This window comes from Nematostella vectensis, chromosome 1 (assembly GCF_932526225.1).
Source record: "Nematostella vectensis chromosome 1, jaNemVect1.1, whole genome shotgun sequence".
NCBI lineage: Eukaryota > Metazoa > Cnidaria > Anthozoa > Actiniaria > Edwardsiidae > Nematostella > Nematostella vectensis.
Window position 1 is genome coordinate 2,671,218 of NC_064034.1, and position 16,279 is coordinate 2,687,496.

The 16,279-nt window shown below is 40.6% G+C and overlaps 1 protein-coding gene across 1 annotated transcript; it reads left to right on the plus strand.

Annotated features, from left to right (window-relative positions):
- Positions 1–2,354: 2,354 nt before the first annotated feature.
- LOC5509810 lies at positions 2,355–13,898 on the plus strand. The gene is made up of 7 exons (XM_032378842.2): positions 2,355–2,508; positions 3,004–3,353; positions 3,714–3,765; positions 4,136–4,324; positions 10,164–10,230; positions 11,169–11,410; positions 12,955–13,898. The coding sequence occupies exons 2-7, from the start codon at positions 3,030–3,032 to the stop codon at positions 13,194–13,196; spliced, it is 1,116 nt and encodes a 371-aa protein (XP_032234733.1). The 5' UTR covers positions 2,355–2,508; positions 3,004–3,029; the 3' UTR covers positions 13,197–13,898.
- The last annotated feature ends 2,381 nt before the right edge of the window (positions 13,899–16,279 follow it).

A 16,279-nucleotide genomic window follows, 5' to 3' on the forward strand; every position in this document is an offset into this window, starting at 1 on the left:
TCAAGTTAAATAACAAGTTATTTAACGCACTCTTCTCGCCGATCCTATTGTACAACTCGGACGTATGGGGAGCTTACGATGCGATAAATTTTCAAAAATGGGAAACAGACCCCATAGAACGCTTGCATTGCCAATTTTTCAAATACTACTTTGGCTTGAACAAACGCGCCCCGAATGTCTCTGCCCGAAATGAGGCCGGCAGATTATCGCTAAAATCAACAATATTACGTAACACCCTACTGTTTTGGCTCCATATTCAAGCATTACCAGAAAATGGTATTGCCAAACAATGTCTGAAAATCTCTAGCGAATTGACATGTTCGGGTAAATCGAGCTTCATGTCCTCACTATGTAAGATACTAGAAACATTTGATGCCCCATATAATAAGAAGACGATTTATAACAGATTTAAACTAGGAAAATTAATCACAAATATTACAAACGAATCTAAACGTCATCAAAGGGGTCTTATAAATCTGAACAAAAAGCTAATTTTTTACTCCTCTTTCAAAAAAGACACAAAATCTAGTGAATGCTATGAAAAAATACTTAAGATGGAACACAGAAAAGCTCTAGCCAAACTCAGACTAGGGAATCTTAATCTAAACATAGAAACAGGCAGACACACAAAACCTCCGATTCCAAGAGAGAAGCGTACCTGCCAGATTTGTAACACTTTAGAGGATGAAAAACATTTCATGCTTTTCTGCGTCTCATCCCACTCTGAACGAAAGCAATTATTTTCTGACATCCAATCCCACTACATTTTCTTTGACAATCTAAGTAATGATACTAAAATTATGTTCCTTTTTAATAATGTTGACCCTTTTGTGAATAAGAAAGTAGCCCTCTTTATATGCAAAACATTTAAATCAAGACCGAATACTCTCATTTAAGCCATATTATGTTATGCAATACCATTAATGTAAATGGAAAGCAAATAAATAAATGTAAATGTGATATTCGGGGCACGTGGGGGGGGGGGAGGGACAGTGACCGATTGCATATCCGTGCACTTGTCATATTATCGCGGCTACAAACGGACATTATATTTGATAATTAATTATTTGAAGGAACTACCAGAACTTCTACAAATCAAGCATTTCTACATATAAAGTATTGGAACAGTTACTACATTTGATAACAACTCTACCAATAGGTTCCGCTAGCCGATCGTCTTTCGTCTCTTAAATATCTGCTGTTCTATCCTAAGAAACATTACCTCGGTGTCGTCCATTCCGGTATTATTGTTTTTCAGATGTTACCCATGTCGCTACTTCTATCCAGCGAGCATGGTTCGGGGGGAGTGACATGGCTACCGAGGGGCAATATCTGTCCACCTATTCCGGTTCCCCTAAAGTAACGTACCTCAACTGGGCACCAGGCCACCAAGACAAGGACTCTCAGGATTGCCTGGCCGTGAGTACCTGGGGAGCAATGTCAGCTAAGGATTGCAGTCAGAAACTGCCGTATTTGTGCATGATGAACATTGTGGGCTAATTACTTGGTCTGTGTAAAAAAAAAAAAGAATCAAAACCTTTGAGAATCTTTGCAGTTACATATAAGAAAGAGCAGACTCAATACTGATTGTAATTGCAGTAACAGTATAAATTTTAATCGTATTTCACTCTAATAGTTGATAGCTTTTGTAGATTTTTAAGAGGGAGCCTAAAGCTCTAAATTGTCCATATCATGACATGCTAGTGCGCGATATAAAATGAATAACAATTAAATGTTAGTAAAAAAAACGTGACTTGTTGATTTTGTAGTCTTCTATATCCGATATGACGTCAACTAATGTCCCCCAGATACGTGTGTTTAAAAGAATTATGTGCAAAAAACAGGAGAGGAAATTCGCGAACATTAAACTTCCCTCCTCCCGGCCGTTACTCCCTTCCTTTTCGACCGCGATTTCGTCGAGTGCAGACATAGATAATCACATAGCACGGCGTTTATGTGATTCTTGATATAAAGAAATGCCGCTTTTTTATTTGTTCGACCAAAGGGTTGCGTCCACCCCTAGCTACGCCTTTGCTATTAAATTCCTCTTTTCTCCCCTCCATTTATGACTCATTTCATTCCGTTACTCCCACCATTTTATCTCAGATAAAGCAGTGCTTTAAATTCCATCTCCATTTTTAACTCACTCGTCCACAGAAAAAAATGTTTTTGTGTGTTTCACTTAATTTGACAGAGATCCGTGTGGCCCCATCCATGGGAAAAAAGTACTAGCGGCATCTGCGAAACGGAAAACAAATCAGAGAAACTCTAAACATTTTCGTGGCCCCCGTGGTCACCTTTCAGACACATACTATTTCAAACAATACACATATTCTCTTGTATAGAAAGGATAATTATTTTTCAATTTATCTCAACAAAAGAAAAGGAAGACGGTGTTGTTCGTGCTTGTGTTAGTTCTCGCTGTGGGTACTAGGGTCTGGTGCATATCGTCAACGAAGCAATTGCAAGACACGCTCTCGCTCTCGCTATACGATTGCGTAAGTCAAGGTGAGTGAACATCTACGATCTACGAAGGTTTTTAAGTAATGTTCAACCTCATGTTCTTTAAATCACTCTTTCCTAATGGCTGGGCTCATGATTGAAGTATTCGTGTGTATCGGTTCTCTTTAAACATGATTTGCATTTGGCGACATAATATTATCTAAATATCTTTATCATCCTGATGAAAGGGACTCTCTTTCTGATATAATTTTTGGCTTTCTAAATATTGAAAGATAAAATAGAATCAGTCAATCATCGGTGAATACTGAAAAATAAAGAGTCATGTCATGCAGTCATTGTTTTCTTTTTCGAGCAAGGCCATGACCAAGAAGGAACAGGAGAAAAAAAAAGTCATGGTTTTGTAATAAAATGTTTTGTCGGGAAACATTAATTGCCATTGAGATAAAAAAAATCTGAAAATCATTGTATGGTACACCTTTCTTTATCATGTTAGTCACGATTGATTATATTTAATGCATTTATTTATATCGGTATTATTAGGCTCACGGTAAAGACTTCTTCAAAACATGCGTTTTCTCGTCTTCTTGCTCGTGTTGCTAAGCAACACGATAATATGCATTGCGCATGGTCAAGGAAGAATCGCTGGCTACCGCTTTCTTCGGTATCTCAAGTACAGATTCCGCTGTGACGTAATTCACACACTGAATGGCGTCAATCGAGATGATTGCAGAAACCGCTGCGCCAACAATCTTGGTTGTTACGCCTTGAACACAATCCGAGGCCCGAATGGAACTGAGATGTGCGAACTTTTGCGTCCACGGACCGATTCTAGATACAGCGAGAATGATTGTTTTATCAAACAGGAAAACTCCGAGCACAACAGTCTCCTGGTAGGTGGGTCTTGGTTTTCGCTACACCTTAGATACTCTCTGTCAGCCGCCATTTTGTCATTCTGGCGAGATACCGTGTTGAGAAAACATCCATTTTCATTAATAGATTTTTCCGATTGAATTGGAAAACGGAAAACGAAGTATGCAATTGTGGTTTAGAAGGTTATGCGACATTTCAGCGCACAACTCTTGCCTCCCAACTGTCCCACTGTGAATTAATTCCAAAGAGTGGCTGAATGGGACCAGGGCCCACTGACTTATCAGTTGATCTCCGGAGTAGGCTTCACACTTTTCATTTGTTTAAAAGAGGCTTAACACATTTTCGATATTGACAATGTTTGATCCATTGATATTTCTAAGGATGTGGACCACTGCCCCCCTGACAAGCCTTGCTCCAAACGTGTCAAAAAAGGTAAAAAAACATTTATTCCTATTCGCTATATCTCGGTAGAAAAATTTTTCATCTTTTATTAGTTGACACCTGATATTACAATTTTTATAAACTATAAAAACAATTTGTTAATACTTTTAATTAATAGCAAAAGGGTAAAAGATATAACATTGCAGGCGCGTAGACAGGGGGGGTGGGGGGTGCGCTCACCCTCCTTAAACGCCAAGAAATGGGTTATTGGGGGTTCGTCAAATCCTAATTTCCTTCCATAATGATACCTTGCACAACCTTACCCCACCCCACCCCCCAGTTCAGCCAATACTTTGTAGGCGCTGGGTGCATGTAGGGTTGTGTTGCTATTTTTGACGTAACTCTTGTTAATCGTTTGCAGTTTTGGACGGAGGATGGTACCAGTTTGGTACAAATGCCTGGAAGCTCTTCACCAGAAACCTCAACTGGGAAGCAGCGGTGTCTGCGTGTACTGCAGAGGGGGCGGAGCTTACACCTGTCACTCACGCGCTGGATGCCAAATTTCTTGCTGAGGCGATGCTAGCACGAATTACAGCCACTTCTCGCCCACGTGAGTTTGACAGTAATCATGCAGTCAACTCTTCGACAAAAGGCACCAATAAGCAGAGAGTATTCCAAATTCCCAATTTGTCAATCAGTCAAGCTATGATCTTTTCTACCGACGCGGACGCCTTCACTGTCTTTACGTTCGCTCTAAAATCGTTCTTTTTTACTGAGCATTTTTAGGTGATTTCTTCAAAATTGCCGTTGAAGTCATCTAACGCCTAGTTTATAATGTTTTCAAACAGGTTTAAGCGTCGCGCTATTTCCTTAGTCATGATTCATACCGTCAGTCACGTCTCTAACACATATTATTTTGCCGAATCGACAGGCAAAGGCAAAACAATTTTCCAAATCCGAACTTCTGAAGGGGGGGGGGGGGGGGGGGGTAGGTAGGGCCCCCGAATTGCCCGCCGAATTTCGATGTGCTCGCAGTTTTCGGCTAATTCTCACATGCTCGCACAATTTTTTTCCGCCGTGCTCGATTTATTCGGAAACTAAAAATGCTCGGTCTCGCATAAAAAAAACAGGGTGCTCGCCAAAGACCATTCGGGGGCCCTGGAGGTGTCAAGAGCCAACTCGGGGAAAACTAAAGAAGATTGGACAATCAAAAGAAAAAAAAATATATTGTCACAAAATATAAGAATAAAATCTGCGAATATCATATCGTAGCGGAGCCAGCGCGGCCGCGGCCGCGCGCGGAGCCCCATAGGTAGAGAAATGGTCTATAACTAGGCGACTCAGTTTTTGTGGTCAATGACGTCATTGTCACAAGCTGCCATCAGCTGCAAGCCGCGATCTGCCTCGGCACAGGCCTTCAGAGCGCGCAAAACAATATGGCTGATGCGTATTTCTGACCCTCTCAAAAACACACGAAAACTGACTGCAGAAAAGCCAAGAATTGTCGAAAAAGAAGTGCTTGAAAACAATCATTCGTGGGAATGCTAACCACGGATATGAACTTGTCTAATTATGTGCAAAAGACTGTGTAAAAGCATGGTTGAAAGTTTTGAAGAGTCAAGTCTTGTGCTCGAGTCAAGGTCAGCTGAAATGTCAGAGTAAGCCACAAGATAAAGAAAGAAAAAACAAGCTAATTTTATAGACACCTTCTCCGACAAGTGCTCATATGTATTTGTTCTTGCACTGGCAGACGTAGGTCTGACGTAGATCTTTCGGAGTTGTTTTCTTTTCAAACTTTGAACACCTTTTTTATTGTTGAATTCAATTTATACTTTAAGTACTTACCTCAGGGAATATATATTCTAGGCTGTTTTTATGAAATTCGATCTCTAAATCTGGCATTAATCATCTATCATAGGAAAATTATAACTAATTTTCATGAATAAATTGAATATAAGTTACCAGAGCTGTCAACTCTGTCACAAGATTTTGGACCTCATCATAAACCTAATTTATGTGAGAATGTTCATACATTCTCTGTATTCATCCGCATTGGCTCTCTTGTTTGTTTGTTTTTTTTTTCTCATATTTGCTGTATTTCATCCGATTTAACAAGATTTCTGTCCAAGTTGGGTTGACAGCTATGATATACTAGAAATAAAACCAAAAGTTATTTTTAATTCATTTCAATGAATGATTGGTCAAATTCTCAAAGATGAGCAAGGCTTAAATGAATTACTTGGCTAAACTCCAGCTTTCTTTGGCGAAAGAAATAGAGAAGAAATTGAGAGCTGGTCTCCTAAAACCCTAAGTATTAGTAATTTGTGAAAAACAACATATGTTTGATAAACACTTGAAATTTAAATCAGCTATTCTGGATTATGTATATTCTTTGATTAAAAAAAAAAAAGGTGCACATACATATATAGTCGGCTCGCTTAGCGCACAAAAAGAGCTCAATCTATACACAGCGGACAAAAGCACCAAACTTGGTATAAATATAGCCTATGAGATGGTAATTAATACTGAGACCGGTGCCCACCGGTACCATTAGCGGATCCATAGATAAAGAGCAATTCTTTTTTTAGAAATCTGGTGTTGCGGGTACCTTGTGGTGAGATTTTCATACCTTTTCATGAGGCAAAAAAAAGATAAAAATGCACATATTTGAAAACGATTTCTATCATTTAAGCTGTACTTAGTACAGCTTAAATGATAGTACAGCGTAGCCTGTTGTGCGTTGATAAAATATACCATGACAACTCGGATCATGTGTTTATCTTTCCATTACGGCCCTATGTTATTTTTTAAATCAAATGATCACAATTGTTTCCGAGGCGAGAGCCTCGCTCTACCCCATGCTAGTTACGGGCCAAAGTGCCCAGTATGCCCAGTATATAGATCGGCAGCGGTGGCTGGCGTTTACGGATATGGCGCTCAAAACCATCTGATCGTTTATAACTTACATAGGATAATTCTGGCTTACGTCAGGTTTGGGCCTAAACGTGTCCTCCTAAAGTTGACGCTAGTACCGTTGACACTTTTTGCACACTTGTTTATAGCACCGTCGAAGGAAAAATCTTCTGTTTGGAAAAGAAATCCCAGCGGACCCTGCACACATGCTAGCGTACGCGCATCGCTCTGAAAAGTCTCTTTCAGTTTATTTCAGAATGACTTTTTCCCTTTATTACAATAACGGTCCGCCGATCCTGATCGTGCGCCTTAGAAAAAGCCTCTAAAACTCTGTCCTTTAGTAAAAATCGGTTAAAGGATTTCTCATTCCCGAAATCTCCCAAGCGTGTCTAATGCGCATCGTGGAACTTGGACATCACAAAAAAGGTACGTACCATTTTTAACAGCTTCCACTTATATATTCTGATAATATATTATATCAAATAAGCCTGACAAAAGCTCTACACTTTTTTTATCATCCTCTCTCGCTTCCTGGAGATCTTTCCCTTACTTATGCTCCACGGCTTTTTCCATCCCTGAGCTCATCATTAAGACATCTTTAAGTTAATAACATAGTCCTTTATTGCTGCGGCGATTCGTTGGAGGTTGGTTGCTATCTTGTTAAAAGCATGCGATACGTTCAACCTCGTCACTATAATGCACACGTAGGGAGAAATAAGCACTTTTTTTTTTACAGTTCCTCTTCCGGTCACCTTCTTTCGTTCTTTTAAGCCTTTAAGCTTTTAAGTTCTTTAAGCCTTTAAAAAGGCTTTCGAGCATTAATACCGCAAATTTGTGATAATTCTTGTGCCATTTTGCGCTATTTGCGACAAAAGAGTTTCTACAGATGTTTCTTCTGCAGAACATCTAAATCCTTTAATATTGTCAAGAAGAGATTCACAAACTAATTACTTTGATTGAGAAGGCATATCTAAAGCATCTCGTTGTTCTGTGGTGTCTAGTTGACATACATTTACAACGCCCCCTATAAAATCCAGCTCTACCTCTTTTTAGCCAACGTCAAAATACCCGATAATTGCGAGAATCGCAGATTTAGAAGAAATACATTAAAATTCAAGACAAGAATTCATACTTAGTAGGTTATTGACATTGTAAGTCCTTGATACATAAAGTATGAGCCTTTTTTCACCTAAAATACGCGATTTTATGAGGTACTTACAGCGTATACTATGCCAATATAAGCCGCCATCTTGGATAACCGTGAGGGGGATTGGGTCTAGCCTTGAAAACTTTTTCTCTTAGATAAAGCGTTTTAATGCATCCGACCACAGTTTTATCTTGAAATATCAACAAATAGCGTTATATTTCCCCTACTAGAATAAAACAATCAGATATTTCGCCTTAGTTTTGGAAATACAAGGTCTTTTAAATTTCACCACAGGAAGCCCGTGATGGACGCTTTTTTCTATTTTTTAATTCGTTACACGAAATCCTCATATTAATAAGCATCCTTTTGGCTATCTTTGTGCCAAGTTTGGTGCTTTTGTCCGCTATGTATAGATTGAAACACTAAGCGACCGGACTAATAAGGATGGGGATCTGTTATTACCTGAAAAATATGCCTTGTTTTTATACCACCTACAATATTTTCAATAAACCTGGGTACCTCAATGTTTTCTTACAAACATTAAAAAACTTTTTTTTCTCATGTCTCAATATAATGTGGTCCAAAAGTGAAATTCCGGTTTCATAGAAAGCCAAGACAGAGGATGAAGCTACGCGGTTTGCAGTATATATTGTAAAAAAAAAAAAAAAAAAAAAAAAAAAAAAAACATCTGGTTCTCGGTAAATGTCTATTTTTAACTGAGGTAGTGTGTTGTATTGCAATGTTGCGATTTATGCGATTTTGCGGCTTTACGACCCCCCCACCCCCCTTACGCCTCCCTCCAAAAGAAGCTGTAGAACTTTCTCATGTGGTTTGGTAAAGAAAACAAGCTCGTGCTATAACTTAAAACCCTTTTTCGCAGGTCGCACATAAGCTCATGATATCTATTTTCTGCAGCTAATCTTCCATCTTATAATTTAGCTTTTTAGGAAAAGAGTACAATATTTGAATAAATATTTTTTTAATATTAAAAAGATTTTACTCACAAGATTTGCAAGGTGCATCAGCTGATATGACAGGGGAGGGCGCTAGTCTGTCTATGTCTTTCTGCAAGTCTTACAGCTAAACAAATCGGTAGAGATTTCTCGGCAATTTTGACATTGCAATATCTACCGGCACAATACCTTGGTGCTGTATCACCAAAAATGTACCAAAAACCATAAATGTCAGAACACCACTTTATTACAAAGTAGAATTTCCGTTTTATCAGAGCTTGAGTGTGGAAAGTCTTAAATTTTTGGTGTATTTTGTTTTGTAAAGAAATTAGAATTTAATTTCAGATCTGGTAACATTGAACGTAATCTTCATTGTAAACAATAAGAGCAACTGAGGGTGACAAAGCTGTCTGTAAAACTATTTATTGGCAGGTACCTCAGGTTCCTTTGTGTTGTACAGTTCGCTAGATAGCGGTGCTGGGGCCGAAATCTCCAGCTTAGCCGTGAAGCTTTAGCTGCCATACGGTGTTTCAGCACATGTCTGGAAGTATGGTCTATTATTTTTTTCAGTTTACCTGATGTGGACGAGGTTCGATTCTCGACCATGTTCTCGAATTTTTTTTTTTTTTTTTTTTTTTTACTGTTTACCAGCTGCAATTCCGTATTCCTTGCTCCTCTTTGCTCACTCCAGTTCTCCGTTGTTGGGTCAAATTCATATTTCTTGCTCATCCCCTCATTCCTTTTTGGGAATCAGCAATGAGCAATGAAGAATCTAAAGCGATAGAGTGAAGTACCTATGATGAAACCCCGTTCCTATTCTAGACATGGTATAACTGGTGATGTCCTTATAATTTTAGAAAAAGCTGGGGTCACGTGCCCTGCGTCACGGCATTGTCATCAATGCTGCAACCATTTAATCGGAAATTCCGGTACTTCTGGTTATTTTGTAAATGGTACAGATTTCTCTCACTGGAAAATTTCCGAAAAATATGGAATTGCTTGAGAGGTAGTCCACCGGGGAGACCAGAAATTCCGAAAAATTGTGTACTATTTGCAGTTTTCCATAGAATATTTGACCGAGGCCCCCTTCGGCCCCTATTACCCAGGACCCCAAAAGTCCGCTTAGTTCGAATTTTTGGGAACGAAGCAAATGGTACATTAGTCACCCCGGAAATTCTGGAACATAGGAAAATGTTTCTTACCATTATGGCATTCCGGAAAAACTGGGACATCATTCCGGAATTTCCAATTAAACGGTAAACAACCAGTCTATCAGTAGCGTAGGGCCTATGACCAGAAGAGGCAACGTTTTTGGCAACATAAATCGAATAATATCTCACGATCTCTGATTCAATGGCCATCCCAGTCTTGGCGATCTCTAGGATTAATCAAATGTTTGTTGTTGTTGTTTTTTTAATTTTCTTTATCATCGTTAGAACTTCCTTCCGGTTTGAACAACCCTTCGTCGTATTATAGACTCGACGGAACAGACAACAATGTCCAGTAAGTCTGTCCACTATCCGTCTCTCTTGTCGTTCCGTCTGTATCGTTGTTTTACCGTTTGTCTGGCTATATGTTGAATTATTGCTATTGCCATTGTCGTCGTCGTCGTCGTCGTCGTCGTCGTCGTCGTTAGTGTTAGTGTTGGTGTTAGTGTTAGTGTTATTGGTGTGAATTTCAGGCAATGATTTGCAATATATTATTGTTGTCGTTATCGTTATCGTTATTTCTATCGTTATTGTTATTGTTAAAGAATGTCCGGGGAAGCTAGCATCACACTCGACCCACTGAGTACCACCCCTGTACTCCACGTACCTGATACAAGTGCCTCGTATGCCACGGTACCTATCGCCCTCTTGGAGAGCTCTAGCTTTCAGAGCTTTACCTTGGCTTTACCTTGGCTTTTTTTTACCAAGGACGCGCCTAAAATTTAGAAATTGTTAAGCTTTACCATTCGAATATTTTGGTGGCTCGAGACTAATAGCTCTGTCACACCAGCGCGATATCTTGTTATCCACGAGCAGGAAGGGCCATGGTAACAAAAAAAAAACAGTGAAAAACGGTCCGGTAAATACTAAAAAGAGGTGCGATATTTTCTGGAAGTTTTGTCTGTTTTAGTGCACACACAGGGACGCGATAAACAGAGAGGAAATACGAACCTCTCAGAATACAGAATTCGTTACCGCGTCCGCCAATGAAAAAATATGATTATGCATGAATAAGATTCACACATTAACACGGCGTTTAGTTCGGCGCGAAACAGTTTGAAACATGGACCCTCAGACTGCCAGGAATAAAAAAAAAGTATTAGCGCTTTTATCTCAAAACTTGACATTTTCAAGATAATTATTGCTATACGCACCCACCTTAATGTCATTACTATTAGTGGATTGTTGTGAAAGTTAATGGGTTAACACTCACCCAAATGGTCTGTGCCGCAGAATGCAGTTCGTCAGAGGCCGCTGGACCCACCTTGCGTTTGTGATCGATCGAAAGAAATTCTCAGTTGCAGCATGGCAGGACGGCCTGTTCGTGGGGAAAAGTGCAGACAGTGACGTTGATCAGATTCTCCCTACGTTGAACAAGCTCGACCTAGGATGTCAAAATTACTTTGATGGCCTGCTTAGCCAACTTCTCATATTTGACAGAGCGTTTGATTCGCAGCAAGTTGCCGCATTGAGAGGTAAGCCTTCTGAGATAATGAGACATTGGACTTTGATATTACCATCTAAATTATTGTTTGATGACGTTGGTCGTGTTTTAAATAGTACGTAATGATGACGATGATAATGATTATGATGACGATGATGATGATTATGACGATGGTGACGGTGATGATGATGTTACGATTATGACGATTGTGGTGATGTGATGCTGACGATGTTAGTGATGATGACAATGGTTGTGATGGTCATAATGTTGAAGTAATACGTGCTAGAACTGCACTGGGTCCTTGGTGGCTAGTGAGAGCGGGCGCCTTAAGTAAAAAAGTAAATAACAGATAAACAATAGCAGGCTTAATGGCTGTGAACTTGGCAATGGAACCAGAAACTCCAGCCTTGTTCTGGGTAAAAGGAGAGGCTCTTCCAGAGATAGTTAATTTAGGGACTGTGCAATACTTATCAGGAGGGGGATGTAGCGCTAGCACGGACTCGAATACAATTGAACCACAGTTTTAAACATCTCCATTTATTTTCCATATAATTCACCGGAGTGAGAGAGATACAAAATCCAATGGTGTGTTGTAGTTTCTCGTGAGTCGTCTGACAAGTACTATAATAAATTTGCATTATGATGTAATACTTAACATTCTAATTACACACAAATGTCACTCAACGTTACAGGGGGGTCCGTAAAATGAGCTTCGAATAATGTAAAATTACGTAGGACTCCCCCCCAACAGCGTCAAGTTATGTCGGGCTCCCCTCCTGTTCTTTAAAAATTACGAAGATCCCCCTACAGTCTACCTGTAGTCACTTGTTTCCTAAAATCCATTCTACTTCGGCATTAGGATAAACATCAGCACCACATATAGCTTAGTTCGACTAAACCGCCAAATGTTGGGAAACAGTTGTTGAAAAAAATTATATCTTGCCAATATACAGTTAAGGACCAAAAAACCCAAAAAGCATTTCAATGGAGAATCTGAGAATTTTCTTTTTCTGGAAATGGTCTAAAGCAGAGTTGGAATTTTCTTTTTTCTGTCTAATAAAAAAATGGATTGGGTAATTATAAATGGTTTAACAAAGACCCATAGACCTGAGATTGTTGTTAGCGGCGTTTTTTTTATCTAAGAAATACCTCCCTTAACAAATCTTACCTTTTTCGTCTTGGTGTGGCCGCTAGAATATGGGTGCTTACGGGAGTCCGCTTGCTGAGTTTGAGCTCAGGCGACATCAAGACAAACAACGAGCTCATTTTGTCGCCAAGGGTTGAGAGATATGTAGAGGTTTATAGAACAGTGGTTAAAGGAAAAGATGACATTTTAACTATTTGCGCGAAATTTTGATAAATCTGTAAACAAAGCGAACATTTTGATGTCATTTAAAGTAAGCCCCGCCCCCCCCCTTTATGTGAAAAAGGGCTGACCCTCCTATCTTGGCAACATTTTAACTAAGTGCCACCCCTCGAGTTTTACAGCCCCCCCCCCCCTTCCCCTCCAGATAATTATTGCACAGTCCCTTAAAGCTGGGCTCAATCACGAGCGTTTTATTCATATTCTTTTAGATGCCACAATGATGGATCGGCGTGCGTGGACTGGGCTCAACGACATCAACACCGAGGGACAATATCGCTATGCAGACATGAGCACCAACGGAATGGGGTACCTTAACTGGGGCACCGCTGGCAGCACCGCACACTCGGTAGCGTTTGACTGCGTGGCCCTGAGTGCCTGGGACGAGGGCAAAATGCTTGTAGAAAACTGTAACATAACATTGCCATATGTTTGCATGAAGAAGGTTCCTTGATTACGTTTAAAAAGATTAAGCATGGTACCACGCTCGTGTTTGATTTATTCTCTTAAATGTAAAATTTTAATTCACCAGATGGACCTAGTTTTTCTGGACGCTCCCGATCCCGCCGATCAAACTCTGCCACATTGACACAGCATGTTGTCTTGGTAGTAATCAGCGTTTTGTCTAATAGCAATAGTTTCACCGAGCGAATGCGTTCGTATGAATGACGAATGTTCGAGAGAGTCTCTGACTCCACCATTTTGTCATCCTAGCAGAGTACTAACCAGAGATGAACCCATCTCCATCGGCTAATTTTGGAAAGCGTTAGGAAATTTTCGATTGAAGTAAACGCAATATAAATGGTTGCTTTTCATTAAGATATTTTTTTCTCATATCAACAAGAGCTTGCCTATAGCTAAAGTTAAAATTCAAGAGCACTAGAGTGGAAGGATTTGATTTACACCATTATTTTGGGTCGCGCACATCTGTTTATTTTTACTATGATGCTCATTACCTTTATTAACCGAACCAAAAGGGGATCTTAGCCCCCCTCCCCGACCAAACGTTTCTCTTAAAAGAGAAAGTGAAACCCCAAGCCTCCCTTACAACGCCATTGATAAGAGCTATATTTATATAGTCATTCATAGTTTTAAACAGCTGCCTGCTTTACGTCCTTTATTGTAACACTTTCAAATAAATTCATAAATACCTCTGCTTACTTGTACTTCTATAGCCTCGATATTTTACGAGGCATCTAACAGCGCCTTGCGATTTGTCCCATCCAGCTCGTTTGGCTGGGATGTCAGCTATATAAAAAGACTCTATCTAGCTCAACTGGTGCCCATACAGGTTTCTTCAAGCGTCTTGTATGGCCGCTATATAGTGGTCGTGTGCTTGAGTGTCCGCTATACAGAGGTCCCATACCTTACTCATGTTCTTGGGTGTCCGTTATACAGAGGTTCCATATCTTACTCGTGTGCTTGAATCTCCGCTATACAAAGGGTCCCATCTTACTCGTGTGCTTGAGTGTCCACTACACAGATGTCCCATATCTTACTCGTGTGCTTGAATGTCCGCTATACAGAGGTCCCATCTTACTCGTGTGCTTGAGTGTCCACTATACAGAGGTCCCATATGTTACTCGTGTGCTTGTATGTCCGCTATACAGAGGTCACATCTTTCTCGTGTGCTTGAGTGTCCACTATACAGAGGTCCCATATGTTACTCGTGTGCTTGAATGTCCGCTATACAGAGGTCCCATCTTACTCGTGTGCCTGAGTGTCCGCTATACAGAGGTCCCATATGTTACTCGTGTGCTTGTATGTCCGCTATACAGAAGTCACATCTTACTCGTGTGCTTGAATGTCCGCTATACAGAGGTCCCATATGTTACTCGTGTGCTTGTATGTCTGCTATACCGAAGTCACATCTTACTCGTGTGCTTGAGTGTCCACTATACAGAGGTCCCATATGTTACTCGTGTGCTTGTATGTCCGCTATACAGAGGTCCCATCTTACTCGTGTGCCTGAGTGTCCACTATACAGAGGTCCCATATGTTACTCGTGTGCTTGTATGTCCGCTATACAGAGCTTACTCGTGTGCTTGAGTGTCCACTATACAGATGTCCCATATGTTACTCGTGTGCTTGTATGTCCGCTATACAGAAGTCACATTTTTCTCGTGTGATTTGAGTGTCCACTATACAGAGGTCCCATATGTTACTCGTGTGCTTGTATGTCCGCTATACAGAAGTCACATCTTTCTCGTGTGATTTGAGTGTCCACTATACAGAGGTCCCATATGTTACTCGTGTGCTTGAATGTCCGCTATACAGAGGTCCCATCTTACTCGTGTGCCTGAGTGCCCGCTATATAGAGGTCCCATCTTACTCGTGTGCTTGAGTGTCCACTATACAGAGGTCACATCTTTCTCGTGTGCCTGAATGTCCGTTAATCAGAGGTTTTATCTTACTTGTGTCTTCTGAGGTTTCACTGTAGTCTGTATACCATAAGTGCAGACTGTTCCCCAACTCCAAACACACAATTCTCAGAAACACCGTCTAGAGCGTAGCTAATGTTCGCTTCAGGCCCTGACCAGCATTCACCATAAAACTGTATACCGAAGGTTTTGTATCTATGCAATATGTCATGAACAAAAATTAAATTCAAGATCATTTTCTGATTGCTTATCTATTCTTTTACCAATTTTCTGGTTTCTCACCCTTTATCATATGACGCTTGAGCGCAGGCGTTGATCGTGAGATTCACATTTTGCCAAATGATTTCTGGTCTCAAGTTAACCAGCAGCTCGGGGAAAGGTCTTGTTTCTCCATTTAGGTCCTTGTAGCAGCCTATCGTTGAATCTACACAGAAACAAATATTTTTTTAAGTTGTAAATCACAGTTGTACTTCCTTTTCATTTCGTCCGTTTGTTCCTTCCTTCACCCCCCCCCCCCCCCCCCATCCCCACCCCCGGCTCCCTTCTTACATTGAATGGTGTCGTGTCCTGTACAGTTTGCCCCTCCGCGCTGGGGTCTGGTGTCGTGTCCTGTACAGTTTGCCCCTCCGCGCTGGGGTCTGGTGTCGTGTCCTGTACAGTTTGCCCCTCCGCGCTGGGGTCTGGTGTCGTGTCCTGTACAGTTTGCCCCTCCGCGCTGGGGTCTGGTGTCGTGTCCTGTACAGTTTGCCCCTCCGCGCTGGGGTCTGGGGTTAGTGCAGGCCCGTTTTCGTTTGTGCTTCCCGTCCTCCCACAGTGACCACGAATTCCAAGTAGTCCAGCCTCCATCTAATAAATACAACATAGCGGGGACAAGCTGTCTCTTAGTATGGTTTAGAATCTTACAAGGGTTATATGAGAGAACTTCGTCTACCCCACACAAGGTTGTTTTTTTAGCTATGGCCACATAATGACCTTGTGTATTGGTCGCAAAACTGACGATTAAAACTGCGCCTTATTACAAAAAGAAGAAGGAAGAGAAGAAGAAGAAAACGTAAAAGAAAGAAAGGAAGAACAAGAAAAAGAAAAAAGAAGAAATGAAGATTATGCCAGTATGTTCTGTTCGTTGATCATGATGATGAAAATAACATCGTTATAA